General features: G+C 43.1%; 1 protein-coding gene across 6 annotated transcripts in view; it reads left to right on the top strand.

Moving 5' to 3' along the window:
- The window catches only part of PRMT2 (protein arginine methyltransferase 2), a 72,678-nt gene extending 47,679 nt beyond the window's left edge, over positions 1 to 24,999 (top strand). For 4 of the 6 annotated variants that reach the window (XM_040483667.1, XM_040483666.1, XM_040483668.1 and 1 more), the window contains 7 exons: positions 1,427 to 1,588; positions 2,590 to 2,754; positions 17,809 to 17,984; positions 20,932 to 21,061; positions 21,905 to 22,041; positions 23,407 to 23,578; positions 24,388 to 24,999. In XM_040483667.1, coding sequence (XP_040339601.1) covers positions 1,427 to 1,588; positions 2,590 to 2,754; positions 17,809 to 17,984; positions 20,932 to 21,061; positions 21,905 to 22,041; positions 23,407 to 23,578; positions 24,388 to 24,420 — 975 coding nt within the window. In that variant the 3' untranslated portion in view covers positions 24,421 to 24,999. Of the gene's footprint in view, positions 1 to 1,426; positions 1,589 to 2,589; positions 2,755 to 15,930; positions 16,048 to 17,808; positions 17,985 to 20,931; positions 21,062 to 21,904; positions 22,042 to 23,406; positions 23,579 to 24,387 lie in introns of those variants that run through there. The other 2 variants (XM_040483669.1, XM_040483670.1) reach the window with 2 other exon arrangements.
- The last annotated feature ends 2,984 nt before the right edge of the window (positions 25,000 to 27,983 follow it).

Below are 27,983 nucleotides of genomic sequence, written 5' to 3'. Positions count from 1 at the left end.
TTCTTTCTTTCTTTCTTTCTTTCTTTCTTTCTTTCTTTCTTTCTTTCGGTTTTGATCATATTGGGTGCTTTGCCTTTCTTGTTAAATCTATCCCTAGATGTTTTTATGTATAATTTTTGTAAGTGGTTGGGTGAAGTGTTCTATAAATATTAGATTAAATTGGTTGATAGTATTGTTTGAGTCTGTGCCCTTACTGATTTTCTTTCTACTTCTCTCTCAGCTACCGAGAGAAGGATATTGATCATAATTGTGAATTTGTCTATTTCTTGTTGCATTTCTATTGGTTTTTACTTAGTGTATTTTGAAGCTTTGTTATTAGATACAAAAGTATTTAGAATTATTAGGTCCTGTTGCTAAAGTGATTCCTGTGTTACTATGACCTGACTCTTCATTGCTGGGAATATTCTTTGATCTGAAATATATTTTGTGTGATGAAAATGCCACCATCTAACTTCCTTCTCCTGGCATCAGCATGGTGCACCTTTGCATGCTAGTTCTGACTTTCTGTTAAGGTGGATCACTGCAGGCAGGATGGCTGGGTCTTGACTCCATCTACTGACCCTCCAACCCTTTGTGTTTCAGTCTTCAGTGTCTTTATGAGGAGCCACGATAGGCTCATGCAGGCACCGTCCAGACCTCCTGTTTGTGCTGACATGGTCTGGGTAGCTTGACTGTCCCCCTCTCAGCCATGCGGGTTTTCTGCAGCTTGAGATCTAAGAGGTGAGGTGTGAGGGATGGTGCTGTGGGTGCAGCCGCTCTGGGCTCTGACTGCCACCTGTAGCTTCACGAACCATCTGGAGGAGGCTTTCTCTGTTTCCCTGAGGATTAGTGTGATTCCTGTGATGTCTTATCTTGGGTTTCATGTGTTTTCCTCCCTCTGGACATGGCTGGGGGCCTCGAGCTCACTCTCTGAGGGTCAGCGAGGTTGTTACCTCCCTCCAGAGCTACAGTTTTGGGTGGGGCCCTGTGTGCCTCCTCTAGCATCTCTGCTGGTGGCTTGTCCACGGTCTCTCTTGATGGATAGTTGGCCAAGTTGTATCTGATGGGGAATTTGGTGGTTCCTCCTGTCTCATGTGGGAACAGTGGTCAGGAGGCTAATGTCTGCACCATCTCCTCAGTGATTCACCCCTGCTTCTCTGCTCTCCTGGCTCTTGGGGAGGTGAAGGGAGAATCTCTAGGCAGCACCACAGTGAACTGAAGGATTCTAGAAACTTCCATCTCATTCCTTCACTGTTTTATTTTTGTCTAGTGGCGTATTTGTGTCTTTTGATTTTTTTTGTCTTTTGTTTTCTCTATGTTGCTCATATTTTTAGGCATGGGGTGGTGGGGTCAAGAGGGTTAGCTCAGTCTCTGATCTTCCTTCTTAAACCAGAGCTCAGGATAGCTCAGATTGTAAGCAGTGATTCCGAATGTGTATTTCCTCTAGAAACTTCACTTGGAAATGTTGGCAGACCAGCCACGAACAACTAAATACCACAATGTTATCCTGCAGAATAAAGAATCCCTGAAAGATAAAGTGATTCTGGATGTCGGCTGTGGGACTGGGATCATCAGCCTCTTCTGTGCACATCATGCGCAGCCCAAAGCAGTGAGTAGGAGGCAGCTGTCCCTTCAGCGGCTTGTGAGCTGAGTCTTGGTGTGGTCCCGTGTGCAAAGGCCCTGTGTCGGTGAAACAGGCAGTGTGCTCTGGCAGGCTGAGCCTATTGGACGTTGTGATGTTGGCGTAATGAGTCACAAACAGCACAGAGTAGAAGAGGAGAGAATAGAAAATATCTGAGTGAGTTGCATGTTGTGGGATATTTTTTGGTAAAATGTTTATTTCAGTTGAATAGAGACATATGTGTCCCTGTGTTGGGGCTGAGCCACTGGTGTAGGTCACTGTCCAAGTGACATCCCTGCACTGAGCAGGGACCACCTGGCAGGGACAAAACAGACCACTCTCCGTGACACAAGGTGGCTTCCCTTCGTCCTCTTCCCTTTAAAGTATGCGGGGTGGGCCGTGCAGAGCTGAAGCCCTGCGGTGGCCCCCGACACAGGTGGATGAAACTCCTAGTTTATAAGTGGAGCTGTGGTGCAGTGACCACTGGAGTTCAGGTGCTGTCAGAACCGAGACGTATGCACACATGACCTTCCTCTGACAACCTGGATTTGAAATGGTCTCAGCCACTGATATCCATAAAGTCTGACTCTTCTCAGGCCATTACTGAGAAGCTCCTGCATCAGTTTTCAGTTATGGGTTGTGTTGCTGCGTGTGTGGGAGCTGGGCCACTGGGTCGCACCCGGGGAGGGCCCCTGCGGTGGGTGCCCAGTATGGGTGTAGGGCCTTCCCCTCACCTGCAGCCCCCTGTCTGTTTTAGGCAGGAGGTGGAGTGAAGGTTAGAGGTGGCTCCCTTGCCAGGGCTCCATCTGTTGGAGATAGCACGGTGTGGCCCAGCTGCCATTCCTGCTGTCCGGCACTGTCGCTTCTGTCTGTCCTTGTTTTCCCTGATGCCGACTCTGACTCAGCTGAAGCAATGGGCTCAGGGAGAGCAGATGACAGGCCGCTTTGCAGGGTGGGACATGCACTGATGGCACTTCTCCCATATGCAGGTGTATGCAGTGGAGGCCAGTGAGATGGCCCAGCACACAGGGCAACTGGTCATGCAGAATGGCTTCGCCGACATCATCACTGTGTTCCAGCAGAAGGTGGAGGATGTGGTGTTGCCGGAGAAGGTGGATGTGCTGGTATCCGAGTGGATGGGGACCTGCCTTCTGGTAAGGGGCACTGGGACATTCGGGTGGCTGTGGATTGCACCAGGGAAGTGCAGATTCCAAGCAGGGGACATGGACTGGGTCCAGAGCGGCTGTTGTGAGCAGAGCTTCTAGGGGAGAGCTGCAGCTGTTTCATGTTAAAGTGAATCCACCTGGTGCCTTTCCTCTGCTTAGTGCAGGACAGCCTCGAGGCCACAAAATCCATCACTTGTGACAACGGGGCAGGGAGACCTTGAAGGCGATATGCTAAGTGAAATAAGTCAGAGGCATACTGTATGATCTCACTTACATGTGGAATCTGAAAACAACAACAACACAAAACTCACCCACCAAACTCCTAGAAAAAGAGCAAATTTGTGGTTAATGGGGAAAAAGGGGGTTGGGGAGAAAGAATTGGAAGACCATGGTCAAAAGGTACAGACTTCGGGTACACGAAAATGAGCAGTGGGGTCACGATGTCTAGGGTGGTGACTACAGTGACATACAGGACAGACGTTAAGAGTGAACAGTTGACCCTTGAACAATGTGGGTTTGAACCATGTAGGCCCACTTACACATGGAATTTTTTTTAATTAAAGAACATTTTTTAATGTTTATTTATTTTTGAGAGAGAGATAGAGCATGAGTGGGAGAGGGGCAGAGAGAGAGGAAGACACAAAATCTGAAGCAGCCTCCAGGCTTTGAGCTGTCAGCACAGAGCCCGACGTGGGGCTCGAACTCATGGACTGTGAGATCATGACCTGAGCCGAAGTCGGACGCTCAGCCAACTGAGCCCCCCAGGTGCCCAAAGTGATAAATACTAACTAAACTTTTATGGTAATCATTTCACAATACATGTAAATCAAGTCATTGTGCTGTACATCCTGAATTTGTAGTTATCTTAGAGAAACTTGGTGACAGGTTGGTGGTTTTTTAAAAACACAAAAAAGCATGTACAATATGATTCCAATTTTTTTCTAAGTTTATTTATTTATTTTTGAGAGAGAGAGCATGAGCACGGGGGGGGGGGGAGGGGCAAAAAGAGAGGGAGAGAGAGAATCCCAAGCAGGCTCTGCACTGTCAGCACAGAGCCTGATGTGGGGCTCGAACTCACGAACCATGAGATCATAACCGGAGCCGAAATAAAGAATCAGATGCTTAGTCAAATGAGCCACCCAGGTGCCCCTAGTTTTGTTTTTAAAAACTGTACATGGCAAGAGTCCTGGGTAGCTCAGTTGTTTAGGCATCTGACTTTGGCTCAGGTCATGATCTTGCAGTTCCTGAGTTCGAGCCCTGCATTGGGCTTTCTGCTGTCAGTGGGGAGCCCACTTTGGATCCTCTGTCCCACTTTCTCTCTGCCCCTCCCCTGCTCGTGCTCTCTTTCTCTCAAAAATAAATAAAAAACATTAAAAAAAATTCATAGGTAGCAATGACCTAGCCGGCTGCAGGTAGGATGTTCCAGGTATGGTGGGGAAAGCACACCCCACCCTGTGTGTCCCAGTGAGTGCAGCTGTGGATCTAGGACAGCATGCAGGGAGAAGCTATTTGAGGACTTTGAAAAGCATATAGTAGCTGGAAGGTTGAGAAAGAAGGCCAGAACTTGAAGTACACCGACCTGGTCTTAAGTTTATTGTTATTCCTCCTGTGGCTCTGTCTCCATACGTAACTTTAGTAATTTAGATGAAAAAGACCAATTCTTTTGAAAAGTGCAAACTTCTACAACTAACCCACAGTGAGGTAGATAACTTGAATAATCAAGTAAATACTAACAATATTAATTTATAGTTGAAAACCTTCTGTGAAGAGAAATCTGTAGGCCTAAATTATTTCACTGGTGAAATCTACAAACACATTTAAGGAAGAAATAACACCAGATCTGAGCAATGTCTTTCAGAAAATGGAAGAGGTGAGACACTTCCTAGCTCATTTGGTGAGACTGACATTACCCTAATACCAAACCCAAACCAAAAAGAACTCATGTTCATAAATGCAAAAATCCTCAAAAATATTAGCAAGTATAATCCTGCAATACATAAAAGGAATAACACTACAACAAAGAAGAGATTATCTTTGGAATTCAAGGCTGAGTAATTTACCATATTAACAGTCTACAAAAGAAAAATCACATGATGCTATCAACACACAAAAAATTTGACAACATTCAAAATAGTTTTAAAGTTTCTATTGAGATTTCTTATTTGATCTGTGTGGTTTTTTTTCAGAAGTGTTTAATTTCCCAAGTATTTTTTGATTTTCCAGCTATCTTTCTGTTATTGATTTCTAGTTTAATTCCATTGTGGTCTTGAGAGTAGACTTTGTATGACTTCTGTTCTTTTAAATTTGTTGAGATGTGTTTTATGGCCCAGAATGTGGTCTGTCTTGGTGAGTGCTCCACGTGAACTTGAGAGAAAAGTGTATTCTGCTGTTGGATGGAGTGGTCTATAGATGTGCATTGGATCTAGCAGATAAATGATGTTGAGTTCAACTATGTCCTTACTGATTTTCTGCCTGCTGGATCTGTCCTTTTCTGATAGAGGGATGTTGAAGTCTCCAACTATGATGGTGGATTCATCTGTTTTCTCTTGCAGTCCTATTTGTTTTTACCTCACACAGTTTAATGCTCTATTGTTAGGTATATACATGGTAAGGACTGTTATATCTTCTTGGAGAATTGACCCCTTTATCATGATGTTATGCCCCTGTTTATCTTTGATAACTTCCTTCCTCTGAAAGCTGCTCTGAAATTAACATAGCTACTCCTGCTTTCTTCTGATTAGTGTTAGCATCGTCTATCTTCCTCCATCCACTTAACTTTTAGTTTATAAGTGTCAGTATATTTAAAGTAGGTTTCTTGTAGACAACACTTAGTTGGGTATTAGTTTTTGATCCACTCTGACAATCTTTGTTTTTTAATTGGTATATGTAGACCACTGACATTCAAGTGGTTATTAATATAGTTGGATTAATACATCTACCATATTTGTTACTGTGGTCTATTTGTTATTCTTGTTCCTTGTTCCTGTTTTTTTCTTCTACTCTTTTTCTTCTATGATTTTTCTTTAAGCAAATAAAGTTAGGTAATTTAATGAGCATAAATTAAGGGTGAATTAATTTATTTTTTTAAATTTTTTTTTCAACGTTTATTTATTTATTTGGGACAGAGAGAGAGCATGAACGGGGGAGGGGCAGAGAGAGAGGGAGACACAGAATCGGAAGCAGGCTCCAGGCTCCGAGCCATCAGCCCAGAGCCCGACGCCGGGCTCGAACTCACGGACCGCGAGATCGTGACCTGGCTGAAGTCGGACGCTTAACCGACTGCGCCACCCAGGCGCCCCAAGGGTGAATTAATTTAATGCTCAGAGGTATATTGGTTTAGAACCTGACATGAACATGCTGATATTGTAAACTTAAGAATCATATTTTTGTATGGAGAACTATCTATCATGCTAATGGTCAACAAAAGAAAGCTGGAGTAGCCATACTTATATCAGACAATCTAGACTTTAAAAATAAAGACTGTATCAAGAGATGCAGAAGGGCGTTATATCATAATCAACGAGTCTATCCACCAAGAAGACCTAATAATTGTAAACATTTATGTGCCAAACGTGGAAGCACCCAAATATGTAAATCAATCACAAACATAAAGAAACTCATTGATAGTAATACCATAATAGTAGGAGACTTCACCATCCCACTCACAGCAATGGACAGATCATCTAATCAAAAAATCAACAAGGAGGGGCGCCTGGGTGGCGCAGTCGGTTAAGCGTCCGACTTCAGCCAGGTCACGATCTCGCGGTCCGTGAGTTCGAGCCCGGCTTCGGGCTCTGGGCTGATGGCTCAGAGCCTGGAGCCTGTTTCCGATTCTGTGTCTCCCTCTCTCTCTGCCCCTCCCCCGTTCATGCTGTGTCTCTCTCTGTCCCAAAAATAAATAAACATTGAAAAAAAAAATCAACAAGGAAACAATGGCTTTGAATGACACACTGGACCAGATGGACTTAACAGATATATTCAGAACATTTCATCCTAAAGCAGCAGAATGTACATTCTTCTCCAGTGCACATGGAACGTTCTCCAGAATAGACCATATACTGGGACACAAATCAGCCCTAAGTAAGTTCAAAAAGACCGAGATCATACCGTGCAAATTTTCAGACCACAATGCTATGAAACTTGAAATCAACCACATGAAAAAATTTGGAAAGGTAACAATACTTGGAGGCTGAAGAACATGCTACTAAAGAATGAAGGGGCTAACCAAGCACTTAAGGAGGAAATTAAAATATATGGAAGTCAATGAAAATGATAACACCACAACCCAAAACCTCTGGGACGCAGCAAAGGTGGTCATAAGATGAAAGTATATAGCATTCTAGGCCTTCCTAAAGAAGGAAGAAAGATCTCAGATACACAACCTAACCTTATGCCTTAAGGAGCTGGAAAAAGAACGGCAAATAAAACCCAAAACCAGCAGAAGACAGGAAATAATAAAGATTAGAGCGGAAATTAATGCTATCAAAACCAAAAAACAGTAGATCAATGAAACCAGAAGCTGGTTCTTTGAAATAATTAACAGAATTGATAAACCACTAGCTGGTTTGATCAAAAAGATTCATATTTTTGTAAATTGATGGCGTATTCACTTTGTAGACCATTTCCAATTTATAAAAATATTTTTCAGTTGTAATCTCTCTTGAAGCTCACTTTATCTGTAATCTGTTATCTATCTTCACTTGTATTAAGGTATAAAATTATAAGATATTTAAAGTATGCAATATGACTATTTGATAGCTGTATACATTATCAATAGCTTCCCCCCGTTGAGTTAACCCATTCATCACTCACAATAATGGTGTCATCAGTTATAGTCACCATGGTATATAATAGATATTCAGACCTTATTCATTTTATAATTGACAGTTTGTAGCTTTTTACCAGTGTCTCTCTATTTTCCTCACCCCTGAGCTCCTGGTAACCACTTTTATACTCTCTGTTTCTATGAGTTCAACTTTGAAAAACTTTTTTTTTTTTTAAAAAGATCTCACATATAAATGATATGATGCAGTATTTGTCTATCTGTGGCTTATTTCATTTAGCATAAGGCCCTCTAGGTTCATCCATGTTGTTGCAGAGGTTTGGATTTCCTTCTTTCTCATGGGTGAATAATATTCCATTGTATATAACTGTATCTATATATATATATATCACATATGTATCATATATACATATCTATTTCACTTTTCCTTTATCCATTCATCTGTCAGTGGACACTTTGGTTGTGTCCATAACTTGGTTATTATGAATAATGTTTCAGTGAACATGGGAGTGCAGATACCTCTTTGAGATAATGATTTTGTTTTCTTCGTCTATAAGCCCAGAAGCAGGATTGCTGGATCACATGGTATTTCTGGTTTTAATTTCTTGAGGAACTTCCATACTGTTTTCCATAGTGGCTGTACCAGTTTACATTCCCAGTAACAATGTTCCAGGGTTCCCTTTTCTACATGTTCTTACTAGCATTTGTTACCTTTGTCTTTTTGATAATAAACATAGCAAGGCTGATCTGATACCTCATTGTGGTTTTGATTTGCATTGCCTGATCATTAGTGATATTGAGCATCTTTCATGTACCTGTTGCCCATTTGTATATCTTCTTTGGAAAAAATGTCCTTTTGCCCAATTAAAAAGCTTTTTCTATTGGTTTGTTATGAGTTCCTTGTATATTTTGTGTTTTTACCCCTTATTAGATATGTGGTTTGCAGATATTTTCTCCTATTCTACGGTTTACCTTTTTGTTGTTGATGATGGTTACCTTTGCTGTGCATAAACTTTTTCGTTTGATGTGGTCCTACTTGTTTATTTTTGCTTTTGTTGCCTTTGCTTTTGGTGTCTAATCCAAACAATTATTGGCAAGATCAGTGTCAAGAAGCTTATTCATTGTGTTTTCTTCAAGGAATTTTATGCTTTTAGGTCTTATGTTCAAATATTTAATCCATTTGCAGTTAATTTGTGTGTGTGTTATAAGATAGGGGTCCAGTTTCCCAACACCATTTCATAGCAGTTATCTTCTACCCATTGCATATTCTTGGCTTCTGTGTTGAAAATTCATTGATAATTAATGCATGGGTTAATTTGTGGACTCTCTGTTCTGTTCCATTGGTCTATGTGTCTGTTTTTATGACAGTACAATGTTGTTTTGATTATAATAGCTTTGTAATATAGTTTAAAGTGTGAGGTCTTCAACTTTGTTCTTCTTTCTCAAAATTGCTGTTTATATGGAGTTTTAGGATTGCTTTTTCTATTTCTGTGAAAAATGCCATTGGAATTTTGATAGGGATTGAATTGAATCTGTAGATTGCTTTGAGTAGAGTAGACATGTAAACAATTTTAATTCTTCCTATCTGTGAACTCAGGATATCTTTCTACTTGTTTGTGTCTTTAATTTCTTTCTTCATTGCCTTTCACCTTCTTGGTTAAATTTATTTTGAGGTATTTTATTATTTTTGATGCAACTGTAAATCGGATTGTTTTCTTAATTTCTCTTTTTGATAGTTCATTGTTGGTGTATAGAAACACAACTAGTTTTTGTATATTTATGTTGTATTCTACAACTCTACTGAATTTGTTTATTCTGACAGATTGTGTGTGTGTGTGTGTGTGTGTGTGTGTGTGTGTGTGTGGAGTCTTTAGGATTTTCTATGTATGTCATCTGCAAATAGAGACAGTTTTACTTCTTTCTTTCTTATTTAGATGCTTTTTATTTCTTTTTCTTGCCAGATTGCTCTGGGTAGGGTTTCCAGTACTGTGTCGAATAAAGTGATGAGAGTGAGTGTCCTTGTTTTTCACTTGATCTTAGAGGAAAGCTTTCTGTTTTTCAGTGTTGAGTATGGTGTTAGCTCTAGGCTTGGCATATGGGTTTTATTATGTCGTGATATATCCTCCCAATACTCAATTTTTTGAATCTTTATCATGGAATGTACTTGAATTTTATAAAATGCTTTTTTGCATGTATTGAGATGCTCGTATAATTTTCATCCTTCATTTTGTTAATGTGGTGTATCACATTTATTGATTTGCTGTGTTGAACCATGTTTGCATCCCAGGAATAAATCCCACTTGATTATGGCATATGATCCTTTTAATGTACTGTTGAATTCAGTTTGCCAATTTTTATTTGAGGATTTTTCCATCTGTGTTCATCAGGGATGTTTGCCTGTAATTTCCTTGTAAATTTTCCTTGTCTGTCTTTGGGTAATGCTGGCCTTGTAAAATGAGTTTGAAAGTGTTCCCTCCTCTTTGATATTTTGGAAGAGTTTGAGATTTGGTGTTTATTCTTTAAATGTTTGGTAGAATTCACCTGTGAAGCCATCTGGTTGTGGACTTTTGTTTGTTGGGAATTTTTCAGTGACTAATTCAGTCTCCTTACTGGTAATTGATTGGTCTGTTCAGATTTTCTTATTTCTTCACGATTCTGTCTTGGTAGGTTGTGTGTTTTTTAGGATTTTAGGTATTCTTCTAGATTGTCCAATTTGTTGGCATATAATTGTTCATAGCAGTCTGTTGTGATCGTTGGTGTTTGTGTGATGTCAGTTGTAATGTCTCTTTCATTTCTGATTTTATGTATTTCACCTCTTTTCTTCGTGAATTGGTGAATCTAGCTAAAGATGTGTTTATCTTCAAAAAAATTAGCTCTCTGTTTCATTGGTCTTTCCTGTGCCTGTGTAGTCTCTATTTCATGTATTTCCACTCTGGTCTTTGTTATTTCCTTCCTTCTACTAACTTTGGGTCAGTTCTTTCTTTACTTCCTTAGGTGCAAAGTTACAATGTTTATCTGAGATCTGTCTTTTCCCTTAAGGTAGGCATTTATTTCTATAAACTTTCCTGTTCAACCTGCTTCTGCTACACACCATAAGTTTTGTTCTGTTGTGTTTCTGTTTTTGTTTGTCTCAGGATATTATTTGATTTCTCTTTTGTTTTTTTGTTTTTTTTGTTTTTTTTTCAACGTTTATTTATTTTTGGGACAGAGAGAGACAGAGCATGAACGGGGGAGGGGCAGAGAGAGAGGGAGACACAGAATCGGAAACAGGCTCCAGGCTCTGAGCCATCAGCCCAGAGCCTGACACGGGGCTCGAACTCACGGACCGCAAGATCGTGACCTGGCTGAAGTCGGACGCTTAACCGACTGCGCCACCCAGGCGCCCCTGATTTCTCTTTTGAATTCTTTCACCCATTGGTTGTTCAGGGATATGTTATTTAATCTCCACATTTTTGTGAATTTTCCCAGTTTCTTCTTGTTTTTGATATCTAGTTTTATACCATTATGGTCATAAAAGATGTTTGATATGATTTCAGTCTTCTTAAATTTATTGAAACTTGTTTTCAGTGTCCTAACTGAAATGTTCCATGTGTACTTGAGAAGAACGTGTATTCTGCTGCTGTTGGATGGAATGTTGTTTGTATGTTTTATTCGGCCATCTGACCTCATATGTAGTTTAAATCTGGTGTTTCCTGGGGCGCCTGGGTGGCGCAGTCGGTTAAGCGTCCGACTTCAGCCAGGTCACGATCTTGCGGTCCGTGAGTTCGAGCCCCGCGTCGGGCTCTGGGCTGATGGCTCAGAGCCTGGAGCCTGTTTCTGATTCTGTGTCTCCCTCTCTCTCTGCCCCTCCCCTTTTCATGCTCTGTCTCTCTCTGTCCCAAAAATAAATAAACGTTGAAAAAAAAAATTAAAAAAAAAAAAAATAAATCTGGTGTTTCCTTATGATTGTTTGTCTGGATGACCTATCCATTGTATATTTGCTTTATGTATTTAGGTGCTCTGCCTTTTGAGGTTTTGATTGGACTTTTTATATGACTCCATTTTCTCTCCTTTCTGAGCATATCGATTACACTTTTTTTTTAAACTTTTTAAGTGGTTGCCCTCTAGTTTGCGACACACAGTTACAACTGATTCAAGTCTACCTTCATGTAACACTATACTACTCTATGGGTAGTGTTCCTTGCAACAAATAATCCTGATTTATTCTTCCTGTCCCTTGTAACATCATTGTCATTCATTTCACGTATATATAAGTAAACATTATACATGAGCATATGTATACTTACATACATAAGCATACATGTGTTGCTATTATTTTGAACAAATCGTTAGATCAATTAAGAAGAAAAAAGTTTTTTTTTTAATTTTGTTTAATGTTTATTATTTTGAGAGAGAGACAGAGACAGAGACAGAGAGAGACAGAGACAGAGACAGAGTGTGAGCAGGGGAGGGGCAGAGAGAGAGGGAGACACAGAATCCAAAACAGGCTCCAGGTGCTGACCCGTCATCACAGAGCCTGCCTGACATGGGGCTCAAACTCACAGACCTGAGCGAAGTCAGATACTTAACCGACTGAGCCACCCAGGCTTCCCAAGAAGAAAAATGTTTTAATGTTATCATCACTTGTTCCTTCTTCAGTGCTTTTCTTGTTGTAGTTCTAAGTTTCTGATCTATATCATGTCCTTCCTTCTAAATAACTTCTTTTTAACATTTCTTGCAAGGCAGGCCTACTGGCAACAAATTCCCTCAGTTTCTATTTATCTGAGAAAGTCTATTTCTCTTTGATTTTTAAAGTAATTCTAGATTGGTGTTTTTTTTTCTTCAACACTTAAAAAATTTTTTTTAATGTTTATTTATTTTTGATTGCGAGAGAGAGAGAGAGAGAGAGAGAGACAGGGTGTGAGTGGGGGGGAGGAGCAGAGAGAGAGAGAGAGACAGAATCTGAAGCAGGCTCTAGGCTCTGAGCTGTCAGCACAGAGCCTGACATGGGGCTCAAATTCATGAACTTGCGAAATCATGACCTGAGCTGAAGTCAGATGCTTAACCAACTGAGCCACCCAGGGGCCCCCTCCCTCAACACTTTTAATATTTCACTTCATTCTTCTCTTGCCTGCATGGTTTCTGAGGAGAAGTCAGATGTCATTTGATCTTTATAACTTTGTGGGTAGAGTGTTGTTTTTTTTTTCCCCTCTGTCATCTTTAAGGATTTTTCTTTATCTTTGAGTTTCTGTAGTTTGACAATGATATGTCCAGGATACTGTTGTTGTTTTTTTTTTAATTTTTAAAAGTTTTCATTAATTTATTTTGAGAGAGAACGAGCAAGCATGAGCAAGGGATGGGCAGAGAGAGGGAGAGGGAGAATCCCAGGCAGGCCTTGATCTCGTGAAGTTATGACCTGAGCCAAAATCAAGAGTTGAATGCTCAATGGACTGAGCCACCCAGGTACCCCTTAGGTATATTGTTTTTAAGCATTTATCCTGCTTAGTGTAATCTGAGTTTCCTGGATCAGTGGGTTGCTATCTGACATTAATTTGAGGACGTTCTCGGTCATTATTGCTTCAAATATTTCTTCTGTTCCTTTCTCTTTCTTCTCCTTCTAGTATTCTCATTTTGTGTATGTTACACCCCTTGTAGTTGTCTTACAGACCTTGGATATTGTGTTCTGTGTTTTTGTTTGTTTGTTTGTTTGTTTGTTGTCTTCGTTCTCTTTGCTTTTCAGTTTGGGAGGTTACTGTTCTCATATCTTCAAGCTCAGAGATTCTTTCCTCAGACATGCCTTGTTTCCCACTAAGCCTAACAAAGGCATTCTTCATTTCTGTTACAGTATTTTTTTTTTTTTTACTTTGAACATTTCTTGGGTCTCTCTTAAGATTTTGATTTCTCTGTTTACATTGCCCATCTGTTCTGGCATTCTTTCTACTTTATCCATTAGAACTCTTAGCATGTTAATCATAGTTGTGTTAAATTCTCAGCCTGATGATGCCAACATCCCTACTATATCTGAGTCTGCTTCTGATGCTTGTTATGTCTCTTCAAATTGTTGTTTGCCTTGTAATTTTATTTGAATTTTTTTTTATGTGTATTTATTTTGAGGGAGAGAGACAGGGCACGAGCAGGGGAAGGGCAGAGAGAGAGGGAGACACAGAATCTAAAGCAGGCTCCAGGCTCTGAGCTGTCAGCACCGAGCCCAATGCAGGAAAACCAAGAGATCATGACCTGAGCTGAAAGCGAATGCTTAACCAGCTGAGCCACCCAGGCACCCCAACCTTGTAATTTTTTTATTGATAGCCTTGTGTGATGTGTTGGGTAAGGGAATAGCTATAAATAGGCCTTTAGTAATGTGGTGAGGTGTGGGGGAAGCAGAAGCATTCTGTGGTCCTGTTAGGTCTCAGTCTTTTAGTGAACTTGTGTTTCTAGACTGTGAGCTTCACAAAATTTCTCAATTTCTTTTCTGACTTTTGGGTGGGACACGATGGCTAGAGGGGTCTGGAGTTGAATATTGCCCTTTTCCCAGCTCAGTTAGGCTAGGCTCTGATTGGCTGGTTTCTCCAGAGAGCAGATCCTGTTAAGAAGAACAGAATACTCTGGCATGTTTCAAAATGGTTTTTTTCCCTCTGCTCTGTCAGAAGCATGAGGGGATTTTTCTCTGGTTGCTGTGGAACCTGGTGGAGGTCCAGGAGGGAAAACTCACTAACATGTGGGGGTCCCCTTATGACTTAGCCCACCTGGAGTTTGTAACACTCAGAGTTGTCTACACTGAGCCTCCAGCAGTTCATCATTGTTGTTCGTGTTGTTCCAGGAGTTAGGGTTCTGCTCTAGTAATTTGTGATTTTCTGTGTAAGCTTGTTGATTACTCTGATTTTGGAGGGAGCAGATTGCTCTGTGACCTAATATCTCATACATATCTAAGAAGAATTGTGGATTTTTCATTTGCTTTTTACTTGTTAGGGCAGAATGGCAGCTTCTAAGCTTCTTATATGCTGTGCTGGAAAATTCAGCTTGAGTTCATAATTAAATTCTCAACAAACTTGGAATAGAAAGGAATTTACTCAACCTGATAAAGGGCATCTATAAAAAAAAAACGAAACAAAAAAACACCTATAGCCGCCTAATGGTGAGAGAATCAGTGCCTTCCTCCTAAGAGGAGGAAGAGGTAGGATGGCTACTCTGCAATTCCTGTTCAACACTGTGCTGGCAATCCTAACCAGTGCAAAAATGAAAGAAGAAATAAAAGGCACACAGATTTAAAACAAAGAAATAAACCATCCCTGTTTCCAGACCACATGATTGTTTTTGTAGAAAGTCCCAAAGAATCTCCCCCTAAATTTCTTTGAACTGAAAGGCAAGTTAAGATCACAGAGTGATCAAAATGAACATACAAAAGCCAGTTTTAGTTTTTTAATTTATTTTTTGAAGGCAGTCATATTTTCGTATGCTAACAATGTACAATAGCATTTACAAAGCCCCCAAAACATGAAATACTTAGGTAACAAAACATGTCCAAGTTTTGTATGTGAAGAACTAGAAGATGCTGATGAATGAAGTCACAGAAAACCCAAATAAATGGAAAGGCAAGGTGCTCATGGACTGGAAGACAACATAGTAAAGATACCTCTTCTCAAACTGATCTGTAGATTTAATATAATTCCAATCAAAGTCTAAGCAGGATTTCTTTTGTGGATATGACCAGCTCATTGTAAAATTTTTGTGAAAAGTAAAGAAAATAGAATAGTGGATACAGTTTTTAAAAGAAGAATAAAATTGGAAGAATTACATACCTGATTTGAAGACTTGGCATAAAGCTATAGTAGTCAAGACAGTTTGGTATTGCTAGAAGGATAGATACATAAGTCAATGGAACAAAATAGAGAAATAGATTCCTAAAAATACAGTCAGTTGATTTCTAACAGGGGAGCGAAATCAATATAGTGAAGAAAAGATACAGTCTTTCCAACAGAAGATATTGGCATAGTTGGCCATCCATATGCCAAAAAAAAAAAAAAAAGAAGGGAAAAAAAGAAATTCAAGGCTTATACCTTCTACCAAAAATGAAGTCAAAATTGATTCTAGATCTAATTGCATAGACTAAAACTGTAAACTTTCAGAAGAAATCTTGGGAGAAAATCTTCATGGGTTAGGGAAAGAGTTTTTAGTTGATTCTTAAAGCACGATCCATTAAGGAAAAAATTGATATGCCAGACTTCATCAAAATTAAAGGTGTCTATGTTAAGAAAATGTTAAAAGACAGTGTTAAAGATATAGTAAGATTAGGAGAAAATATTTGCAAATCACATATCTAATGTGTATCCTGAATATACAAATTATATATACAAAATATACACATTCTAATGTGTATCCTGAATATCCTCAAAATTCAACAGGAAGAAGGTCAACAACCTAATTGAAAAATGGGCAAACGACTCAAGCAGATACTTTACCAACGTGGATATATGGATGAGAAGCATGTGAAAAGACATTAAACCTTGTTAGCCATCAGGGAAATATAAACTGAAACCATAATGAGGTAACCCTACACACCTGTTGAAATGGCTAAACTTTTAAACAATAATACCAGGTGCTATGGAGTGACTAAAACTCATAGGAATCACACAGCCGCCCTAGAAGACGGTTTGGCAGTTTCTTATAAAGTTATAGGTACACTTACCGTATGACCCAGCACTTATACGTCTGGGTATTTACACTGGAGAAGCACAAGCTGTGTTTACACGGAAACCTGTATGTGAATGGTTGTACTGGCTCTAATTACAATTGCCAAAAAGCTGGAAACAACCTAAGTGTTCTTCAACAGGTGGTTAGATAAACAGCTGTCTACATTCGCACAATGGGGTCCTACTGGTCAGTAAAGAATGAACTATTGGGCGCTTGGGTGGTTCAGTTGGTAAAGCATCTGACCCTTGACTTTGGCTCAGGTCATGATCTGGCAGTTTGTGAGATCAAGTTCCGTGTTGGGCTCTGAACTGGGCATGGAGCCTGCTTAGGATTCTCTCTCTCTCTCTCTCTCTCTCTCTCTCTCTGTCCCTCCCCCACTTATACGTGCATGTTCTCCCTCTCTCTCTCCAAATAAATAAACCTAAGAGAATGAACTATTGATGCACAAATGGATAAACCCCAGAGACATTATACTGGGGTAATTAAAGTTATATATAGTAATTAGAACAGTGTGGTATTATAATAAGAAAAGACAGATGAACAGAACAGGATAGAAGGCACAGAAGAGAACCTTTTAGCATATGAAAAAGTTGATATTATGAGTGAAAGAAGCCAGTCTCAAAAGATTATGTACTGTATGATACCATTTGTATGTCTTTCTCAAAAAGACAAAACCACAGGGATAGAGGCCAGTTAGTGGTTTCCAAAGGTTGGAGGTGGTGGGAGGAAGTGACCACAGAGGATATCATGAGGAGTGTTTTGGGGTAATGGGATTGTTCTGTATCCCGATTGTGGCTATGGTTACACAGATCCATACAAGTGTTAAAATTTATGGAGTAACTGATTTACTATTGGTAATTTTTAAAAATACAATTAAAATGATCTGTATATAATTTTCACACGTGTGCATGTATGTGTATGTGAGGAGAAGGCCTTGAGCATAAACCACCAGGCAAACATTGGTTCCTTTTGGGCGCTGGGTTTACTCATGACTTTTATTTTTGTTTGTGCTTTTCTGAACTTTCTAAATTTTTCCATACTGAACATACTATTGCTTCTATAGTAATAATGCCTGAAGTTATTTAAATAAAACAAAACCCTTCTGGGGCTTCCCTTCAGCTGCAGGATGATGTGCCCCTGGCCTGTGCTTCACTCTTTGGTTCAGACACAAAGGCTGGCCTCTTGGGGCTTTAGCGGCCCCTGTTCTCTGTCACAGGCGTCACATGCCACCTGTCCGGGTGCATCCTCAGGGATCCGTGGCACTCCTCCTTTAATGTTCCATGTTTTTAAGAAGTGGTTTTGGTCAACTTCCAAGGTTATGAAAATTCTGAGAATCCTCCAGACCAAATTTATAGGGGTTGACAGTTAAAACTCTGTAATACTGAGGGAGATGGCAAGAGTGAAGATCTTTCCTGTCGGCGGGGCCCAGTTCTGAATTCATTCTAAAGTGAACCGGTGTCACTCCACCCCAGGCTGTGGTGGGAATCTGTGATGTCACTGGTGTGGGTACAAGATAAATCCTCCCAGACTACGCATCACAGACACAGGCCTCGGTCACCATGTCCCCCGTGTGTCTCCCTGCTGTGCAGTTTGAGTTCATGATTGAGTCGATCCTGTACGCCCGGGACGTGTGGCTGAAGGAGGACGGGGTCATCTGGCCGACCACGGCCGCGCTGCACCTGGTGCCCTGCAGCGCCGACAGAGACTACCGCAGCAAGGTCCTCTTCTGGGACAACGCCTACGAGTTCAACCTCAGTGCTCTCAAGTGAGTGTGTGCTGCTGGGAGCGCAGACGTATTCCGGGGCCTTCTGGCTGTGCGAGCTGCGGGCTTCCTAAGACCGCATAACTCGGTGGTGGTAGAGCATGCCATGAGACTGATCTGAATTCACTCACATGCCTTGGAATTTTGCACGTGTCTTTCAGGCCTTTAAACTGGTAGCAGATGTGATGGGAATTGAAATGTCTTTTGCCATCTAAGTTCTCAAATGTAATGGGAAAAACATGGTCATGTTTAAAACCAAGGCCCTTTATAAATATGTGGGCCGTTAGCATACAAATAGATCTTCCTACTACGAGCTGTAAACTTTTAAGGGATCAGAAAATTTATTATGAAGTCATTCCTGACAGTTTGCAAAGGAAACGATGCTGCAGAATAGTTGATTTCCTAATTTTATATTATGGATGCACTTGTATAGTTGAGCATCAGGTTTAACTATAAAATGATTTCCTGATAGGTCCTTCACGTTTTAAATGTTGCCTCTTCTAAGAAGGATGGTGACAGAAGCTGGCTGCTTCCCCTTCTGAGTGTGCCGTGGGAGTTAGGAGAAACCAGCAGCAGCCCTGGAAGTTAGGTTGGGGGGCCCACTTGTCAGAAACTGCAGGAAATTTAGCTTATGCGGTGAGTGCCAGGTGAGCCCGGACACCTGCTTGATGCCCACTTGGGCAGTTGACAGCAAGATGGTGGCCTTGGGCGTTTTTGGTTTTTGTTAATTCAAAAAAAGAAAGAATAATGCAAGGGTAAGAAGTCTGCCCCAGTTAACATGTTGAACCATTGTACTCTCAACCCAAATCCCAAAAGGGATGGAGAGGAAATGTCCCCGGCAGAGCCGTTCTGTAGTTCATCTAGGGAGAAGTGGGTAGGAAGGGCCGGGGAGAATTAAAATAGAGCCGTGAAGAGCTGCCAGATATTAACATCTAAGCTACAGAGACAGGCGTGAGGGCAGGGTACTCCTGAGACCAGAAAAGACAGAGCAATGGACCAGGATGGACACACACACAACATGTGGGGAAAGTTGGGGTGTGAGGGGCAGAGGTGGCAAAGTGTCGTGGGACCATAGAAGAGCCCCTTGAAACTTCTTTTCTCCTCATACCACACACTGAAATTTAATTCCACATGGATTTAAGAGTTTTGTGGTAAAACATCGCATCAGCTGTAGGAATCCGTGGGTCCCTATGTGTCAGGTCTTAGAAAGTCAACAGGAACAAGGAGGCACTGGACATCAGTCTGTAAAAATTGACAGCATCTGTATATCATCAGCATAAATACAATTTAAAAAGGCAGTGACTACTTAGAGAAAGTTACTAGCTGACAGATCCTAGAGTCATTTAGAAAAGATGAGTATCCAGTGAAATTATAGTCAAGTCATGGAAATACGCAAGTCACAAAAACCAAATAAAAATTACTGATAAATATTTGGAAAAAATTGCAGGATCGTTAGTGGTTAAAATGCAAATTAAAATGAAATGCCATTTTTGCCTACCAGATGCGCAAAGATTAAATTAAAACAGCGGTTCTTGCTGCCTGAGCTGCAGGTGTGATGGCGGGGAGACGAGGCCGTGTGGCCAGAGCTGTGGGTGTGGCTGGCATCCACCCCCATCGCCCTCTGCCCCAGGGCCATGGCACGCTGCTGTGCACACAGTGTGGGAAACAGGCAGTCATCCGTAAGAATGTGGTTAAATTGCTACGTATCCATCAGATGGATGAATAGATGGTAAAACTGGTGGGACACAAACCATGTGTATAAAATGGTTTCCGCTTTGCATAAGAACATGTATAAATGTATCTCTGGGGGAGAAAATGACTAAATAGATCAAGGTACCAAGGTACAGTTTTCAAGTTCCACAGATTCAAGTTTCTTCTTTAAAAAAATTTTTTTTGTGTTTATTTACTTTTGAGAGACACAGAGCACAAGTCGGGGAGGGACAGAGAGAGAGAGAGGGAGACACAGAATCTGAAGCAGGCTCCAGGCTCTGAGCTGTCAGCACAGAGCCTGATGCGGGGCTCGAACCCATGAACCTTAAGACCATGACCTGAGTTGAAATTGGATGCTTAACCAACTGAGCCACCCAGGTGCCCCTCACATTTTTTCTTTATACTTTTCTATGTGTTCCCAATTCGTTATAAATGCATAACTATTTTATCAGCAGAAAGATATTAAAAATATGTACATATTGTGGAGTCTTTATTAAAATGTTTACCTTTATTTGCTATTTCAGAAGTCACTGCTGCACTTAAGTTTTGAAACGTTTCCGTGGTATATAGTAGGTTACTTTGGGCAAGTCTGGCAGTCAGCCAGTGGAGTGGGTGGGCTGTTGGGCGACAAGAAGATGACCCTGCAGGAGGCCCAGCGCTTGTGTCTTGTTTAACTGACGCAGCACAAGCCCTTCTCCAGGGGGCACCTGCAGGCCTTTATTGCAGAGTGACTTAGAACAGGAATGTCTGTTTTATCTGCTGTGGGATATCTTACTATCCTGTACTCACCCTTCTTATGCCATGAGATGAAGTGCCTGCGTGAGGAGGTGAAGTCAGGTGAGTGACGGAGGCCTTGTGAGGTAGCGTCAGGCTCCTGCTGACCTTCTGTCGACCTGTCAGGAGTGGGGGGGGAGGGGTCACCTCTTGGACTGCGGTCACTGAAACCACAACTGCGCAGAGCAGACTGGGTCAGGGCCCTGCTGTGTGTGGTAGAGGTTGGTTTCCACGTGTGCAGGCCCCAGGAATAGGATGTAGGCGGGAAGTGCTCACGTTGCTTGCACACTTGCCGGTCCACCTGCAGGGACTCCCAGCCCTGCCTCAGTGCCCTCGCCGCAGGTGGTGGCTGGGAATTCCTGCTGATGCTGAAGAGAAAAAGCGAGAACCGTTGTCATGAATGTGTGTGTCAAAGCCCGAGATGCTGGTACCCGACTCTGAGCGGTTCCTTTGACTTTTTCCCTAGATCTTTAGCAATTAAGGAGTTTTTTTCGAAGCCCAAGTATAACCACATTTTGAAACCAGAAGACTGTCTCTCTGAACCATGCACAATATTACAGTTGGACATGAGAACTGTGCAGATTGCGGACCTAGAGGTGAGAGATGAGTCTTCCCTCTCACATTATGTAGGCGATGCACACACCCCAGAACTTGCTGTGCAGATAAATGAATTCATGAACTTTGCCTTTGATTTTTCCAGTCTCTTTTCTTTACGTTCTGATTTTGTATTTTATATTTTTATATTATTTTCTTTATAGTTAACCTCTTTAACATCATGAGCTATCTTTATATTCACATACAATATTTTCAGTATCTTCAGATTCTAATTTTATCCAATTTTATCATGGACTTTGAATTTAAATTTTTTTCTAAGTTTTTTTAGCTACTGTTGATGACAAAATTCTTTACACTTTCACTTACCCTGTGTTGCCACAGGGTGGCATTTGTGGATTCAGGATGTCTCGTTTTAAGGGTGCGCTGTGACGTGCGGGAGCTCAGATGGGCCAAACAATGTGGGGACTGAACTGTTGAGTCTGCAGTTAGTTTTGCAGTATAGAGACTCAGCCTGGAACTTTCTACCTATGCAAAGAATTGAGAAGAAAAAGTATTGCACTCAAATTTGGGGGCAGAAAATTAGGCACGTGAGGCCCAAATTGCTTGAAACCTTTTGTGATTACCTGCAGCACTTGAATTTATGATGCAAGTTTTAATCCTTTCCTGAGGAGGAAATTTTATGTGGTTTTTGATATGTTGAGCCAAACTAGCAAGTTACAGATTCAGAATGACTGAAACGGGTGGTAGGGCTGCCTACCGCAGTGCAGTGTTGTGGGATTCGTGAAGTGAGTTGCTAATTCTTGCTCACACAGAGAGAGCCCTTGTGGCGTGGTGTCACATGCTTACCGAACCGTGTCCCTCTTTTATCGTCTGCTTGAACACAGACAATGAAAGGCGAGCTGCACTTTGAGATCAGGAAAGCTGGCACGCTGCATGGATTTACAGCCTGGTTCAGTGTTCGGTTTCAGAGCCTGGAGGAGGACGAGCCACAGCTGGTGCTGAGCACAGGCCCGTTCCACCCGTGAGTGTGCACCTCCCGTGGGGAGCTCCACAGCCCTTGGAAGAGCTGGGGCGGTTCACCTGCCTTCAGGTTGTCGGTATGACAACCACATGGCAGAGTCACGGATTTAGAGATCTGTCAATACTGGGTTGTTGACCTAGACTCTCTCCAGACCAGGCTACCCCAGGCGTGGAGCGCGGTGTGCACGCGGTGGGCAAGTCAAGGCTGTGCCCCACCTGCCCCTGCACTGGGCTCCCTAGGCTGCCCTCTGACCCCTGCATGAAGAGGAGGAGCAGACTTCATCTTCCTCAGTTGCTCTGGACGCTGCTTCTGCTTTCTGTGGTCTAACACAAACACGGTCAACAGAATTCTAGGGGCTTTTGACTCAGACTCTTGGGGAAGGTCAGTGTTTCTTGAGGAAAATTTTGTGTGCAGTAATGATGCACACTTGCTTGTGCGTCCTGGGAAGCTGATGTCATCTGCTTCAGTGCTGGACACAGCAGCCCCCGTGGAAATGCTGCCTTCAACTGGGGCCTTTGTAGCCCCTGTTCAGTAACTGCCCTGGACCAGGGGTTAGATGCTGGCTGTGGCAGTGCTCCCAGAGGGACCCTAGCTGTCCTCCTGTAACATGGGAGCAGGGCTGAGGAGCTGTTTGGCCACAGTGTCCTGTGGAGGTCCAGGGCTCCATCAGCTTTCCTTCTAGATCCTACTGGGACAGATGAGAGTAGGAACACTAAAAACCCAGTGGACAGTCGTGTGCCTGGGCAGTCTTCCGCTGGCGTGTCCGTACACAGCTGGTGTGGGGCAGGCAGGGCGCAGAGCCTGGGACATCCGCTCTCTGAAGCCCGGGGAGAGACCCTCATGGTGGTTGAGGCAGGAGGGAGCAGGACCTCCCTGAGTGTGACCGTGGGGCGCAGGCCCAGCGTCTGGCAGAGGCCACAGTGCGCAGTTGAGCCATGCTGTCAGAGCCGGTAGAAAGTGACGAGCTCGGGAGTGTGACCATTTCCCCCAAATGTTACAGTTGCCATGCTCCCCTTCAGCCTGACTCACAGGAATGACAACTTATTTGGACTGCAGACTAGAACTCGGGCCCTGGCAGCTTAGAGACCGAGCAAAGGGCTCTGGGTGGATGCCTACTGTGCCAGGGTGCAAGGGGCCAGGTACCCTCTGCCTGGCCACCGGTGTGTCCTTGGGGCCACCAGGGCAAGCCTCCTTCACCCTTCTGGAATCTGGGCAGCATCCAGGAGCTGGATCCTGGCTGGGTTGTAACTCAATCCTGGCAACCCATAAAGGCCGTCTGGATCGTGGAGTCGGGGGATGTCTGTCCTGCGGTCAGCCTGAAAAACCAGGCTCCAGAGAGGTGACCCTACACCCTGTGTCTTGCAGCACCACCCACTGGAAGCAGGTGCTGTTTATGATGGATGAGCCTGTTTCTGTCCTCATGGGAGATGTGGTCACTGGCTCAGTTGTGTTGCAGAGAAACCCCGTGTGGAGGAGGCACATGTCCGTGGCGCTGAGCTGGTCCGTCACTTCCACACAGGACCCCACATCACAGAAAGTAAGATATTTGGCTGTAAAATCAGGTGCTAGGGTGCTGGTCCTGGGAGACGGGTCTGTGGTGATCACAATGGCCAGACCACACGGCTTGTCTGTCTGTGTCACTTTTCTAACCTTCCTGAGGGGAAGTGGATGCTGTTATTTGCAGAACAGGAAACAGAGGTGCCAGAAGGTGAGTCTGTGGGGGCCGAGGCCCAGCCCATGCTAGGGCCACCCCTTCCTGTGTCCAGGAGGCCCCGGTGGAGAAACAGGGCTGGGGACCGACCCTCTGCGGGGGCCTTCAGGTGGTGGGTGATGTAGGTGTGTGGCGTGAGTCACCTTCCGACCGTGGCAGCAGTTTGAGGCCTGAGGAGCCGTCCTTCCCACAGTGAAACGGTGAGGCCTGGCAGGGCCTTTGGCATCGTGTCTCACAGAGGCTGCTGAGCAAAGCATTCTCTTCTCAGACTCAGGGTTAATGTAGGACAGAAAAGAAAATCAAATGGCTTCTCTTTATGTGTTAATACCTGTTTTATGCTTTGTTTTATGATAACTTTTCAAATTTAACTTATTTTTTAAATTTACATCCAAGTTAGTTAGCATATAGTACAACAACGATTCGGGAGTAGATTCCTTAATGCCCCTTCCCCATTTAGCCCATACCCCCCTCCGTTTTATGATAATTTTATGTTAAAATTTTAACGTTTGTCATTAAAAAAAAATTCTGTCTCTGAATGTCATTCTTTTGTACAATATTAAATTACTTTTAGGAAATCCTGCATGTTAATCAGACTAAAGTGATTTATTATTTGATTGATTTGTTTTCTTTTTCAGGTTGGAGAAAAAGTCTTTCCCATCTGGAGATGACAGTTGAAGTTCTGTGGGAAGCAGCGTGCAGATAGTGCAGGAATGAGCCTGAGTGAATGAGGATGTCCTTGGATGTGAGCACATGTTCTTGCGAAAGCCGTGAGCTCTCTCGGCCTGACAGGGGTACCCCCCGGAGCTGTGGGCTTCAGTCTGTCCGTGGGGTCCTTCACAGACGGCTGTGCTTGGGCTCGGCGGGAACTCCCTCACCACTGTCACTGCCCGTGTCTGTCCTCTAGAAGTAGGCTGTGTTTCCAGGTGTCCACAGTGCTGGCTTGTGGGTAAGTTGGTGGCGCCGTGTCCCTAAGCTAGGTCTAGTTCACAACTCGTAGGACACACACACACACATCAACCTTGTACGCCTGTGAAAGTGTTCACGCATCATGTGTTCATGGTGTCTTTGCTGCCCTGGTTCCTCCCTCACCATGCGGAATGTGGGACTGCACAAGGCCGTGCAGGACCTGCCGGTGGCCATGCATGTGACGGGACTCTGCATGGATAGTACAGTTGTAGAGATGTCTTCCAAAGAAATTATGTGTTGGCACATAGCACGTGCTCAATAAATATTTTTAAATAAATGAATGTTGGCGTGTGTCCTGTTTCTGTGTACACACGTTCTTTTTACAAGCATGGGATCATGCTATATGCATTGCTTTGTAACTTTTCTCATCTAATATGAAGAAACTTCCATGCCTGTAGGTATGTGTCTACATTTTTGTGTGTGTATTGTTTTGAATTTTAATTAGCTTTTTATTGAACTATAAAGTATATACCCCACACTGCATAGGTCACATGTGTACAGATGGGTGAAATTTCTTTCTTTTCTTAAGTTTATGTATTTACTTTTGAGAGAGAGAGAGCGAGAGAGCGAGTGCATGAGCAGGGGAGGGGCGGGGTGGGGGAGAGAATCCCAGTGAGGCTCTGTACCCTCAGCCTGGAGCCAGACATGGAGCTTGAACCCACAAACTCTGAAATCCTGACCTGAGCCAAAATCAGGAGTCAGAGTCTCAACTGACTGAACCACCCACGTTGCCCTGAGATGGGTGAAATTGCACAGAGTGGACATCCATGTAACTCGCACTCACTCCAAGACACTTCAACCCACTAGGGACCTAAGTGCCCCTTCCACTCAGTACCCTCCAAGGGTTATGCCTAACCTCTAACAGTGTAGATTGGTATGCCTGGTTTTGAACGCTATATGAGTGGAATTATAAATTGTCTATTTTCTAAAGAGTATTCAGTCAGTTTATGTCTTCTTAAAATTCATAGGTTGGACACTAACCCCCAGAGTGACAATATTAGGGGTCAGGGCCTTTGGGAGGTGGTCAGGCCATAAGGAGAGGCCCCCACGATGGGATCAGTGGGGGATCAGCCCATCTAGGAGAGTGTCCAGAGGGCACCTCTCCCTGCCCCCACGTGAGGGCCCAGTAGGGGGAGGCCGTCTGAGAGCCAGGAAGCGGGTCACCAAATGGGCTTGTGCCCTGATGTATGTCCAGTCCCAGACCATGAGAAATAAGTTAATGTTGAAGCTGCTCAGTCAGGGTGGCCTGGTGTGGCAGCCTGTGCAGTGTAAGACGGTACCCTTTTGTGTCTGCCTTCCTCAGTTCTCGTGATGTTTGTGAGACTCGTCCGTGGGTTGTGTGCACACATGGCCTTCATGTTGCTGTGTGGTGTCCTGCTGTCTTATGTACCACTCTCTGCGGGTCTTCCTCCACTGCTGGACAGCTGCATTGTTCCCCGTGTTCAGCTAATGGGGTCTGTGCGGGTGTGTGTTTGGAGCATGAATGTATGTGCACGTTTCTATTGGAGGCACACCTGGACTTGAGCTTACCCGGGTACGAATGGCCGGATTGTCCTTCACAGTCAGAGAGCCTTATGTCCATACGGCAGGCCTGCAGGGCACTGCGATGCACATGTCAGTCCCTGCTGTCATCTGGGGTTCTCATCTTCACCGGCCTGGTGGGTGTATGGATGTAGTGGTTGATTGTCTGTTTCTCATTAATTTTGTGGGGGTTCTTGATGTAATCCGGCTGGGAGTCCTTCAAAGATTTGTTCTGTGAACTTCTACTCTGGCTTCTTCTTCCCTCTCTTTGGAGTATTTTGATAAACAGAAGTCTTTCTTAAGTTTTATTTTGTTCAGTTTGACATTATTTTTCCTTATGAGTAACACCTCCTGTGTCCTGTTTAAGGAATCTTCTCCTATTCCAAGATCTATAAGCTGTTCTCCTGAAGTCTCTTCCGTAGCTTCCATTGTTTTTACCTTTGGCACATAAATCAGCACTCCACCTGGCCTTGGTTTCTGTCACTGATGTGAGGGAGGGGGTTGAGATCAATTTTCCCCCATGAGGTAGATGCTTAGATCATTGGTTTTTAACTTTTTCCTTTCCGACTCTTGAATTTTCCTCCAGAGCTGCTTCAGCTGCAACAACTCATCTCGATACACTTTTAGTGTCTCCTGGTTTCAGGTATTTCCTAATTCCAATTCCAATTTCTTCTGTTGTCCCATGGGCTTTTTTTTTTTTTTTTTTTTAGAAATTTTGGCTTAATTTCAAAAGATGGGATTTTCTAGTTATTTTTCCTTATTAATCTCTAGCTCAATTTCACCACGGTCAGAGAACAACCTGAGTGGTTTCAACAACCTGAGTGGTGTTCGCAAGTTTTTGAGAAGAAGGTGTGTCCTGTAAGAGGACATGGAGCTCTCAATACACCATTAAGGTCACGTCTATCAGTTGTGTTCTTCAGACACTTAGGTCCTGACTGATAGTTTTGTCTGCTTGTTCTGCCAGCAGGGTTTAAAGTCTCTTAGTTTGCTCAGGTGTCTAGAACAGAACACCGCAGGCTGGGTGGCTGAAACAACAGGAATTTAACTCTGGAGGCTGGGAAGACCGAGATCAAGGGCCAGGACAGTTTGGTTCTAAATGGCCACCTTTTCCAGGTGTCCTCCCATGGCGGGGAGAGGGAGCATGGGCTCTCTGGTGTCTCTTCCTGTAAGGACACATCCAACTGGGTGAAGGCTTTACCTCAGTGACCTCAGTTAACCTAACTGCTTCCTTAAAGCCCCCGTCTCCAAATACAGATACATTGGGGGTTAGGGCTTTGATATGTACTGAGTGTTGGTGTCCCTCCAAAGTTCCCGTGTTGAAATCTAATCCCCTAATGCAACGGTGTTAGAAGCTGGGGCCTTTTGGGGGTGATTAGGTCATGAGGATGAAGACTGCATGAGTGGGATTAGTGCCCTCATAAAAGAGACCCCAGAAAGCACCTGGTCCCTTGCTCCAAGTGAGGGCACAGTGGGAAGGCCATTTGGAAACCGGAACAGGCTCTCACCAGACACCATGCCGTCACCTTGGTGTTGGACTCCCAGCCTCCAGAACCATGAGAAATGACCTTAGCCACCCAGTCTGTGATCTTCTGTTATGGCAGCTGGAGCAGACAGGCTTCAACATACGGAATTTGGAGGACACAGTTCAGATCATAGCATCCTGCCTCCTGGCCCCCAAAATTCAGGTCCTTTTGGTATGCAAAATACATTTATTCCACCCCAACAGCCCCAGAGTCTCAACCTA

This window comes from Herpailurus yagouaroundi, unplaced genomic scaffold (assembly GCF_014898765.1).
Source record: "Herpailurus yagouaroundi ecotype Mexico unplaced genomic scaffold, PumYag 162, whole genome shotgun sequence".
Lineage (NCBI taxonomy): Eukaryota > Metazoa > Chordata > Mammalia > Carnivora > Felidae > Herpailurus > Herpailurus yagouaroundi.
The sequence above is the reverse complement of the archived record's forward strand: the minus strand, read 5'-3'. Positions and strand labels throughout refer to the sequence as shown.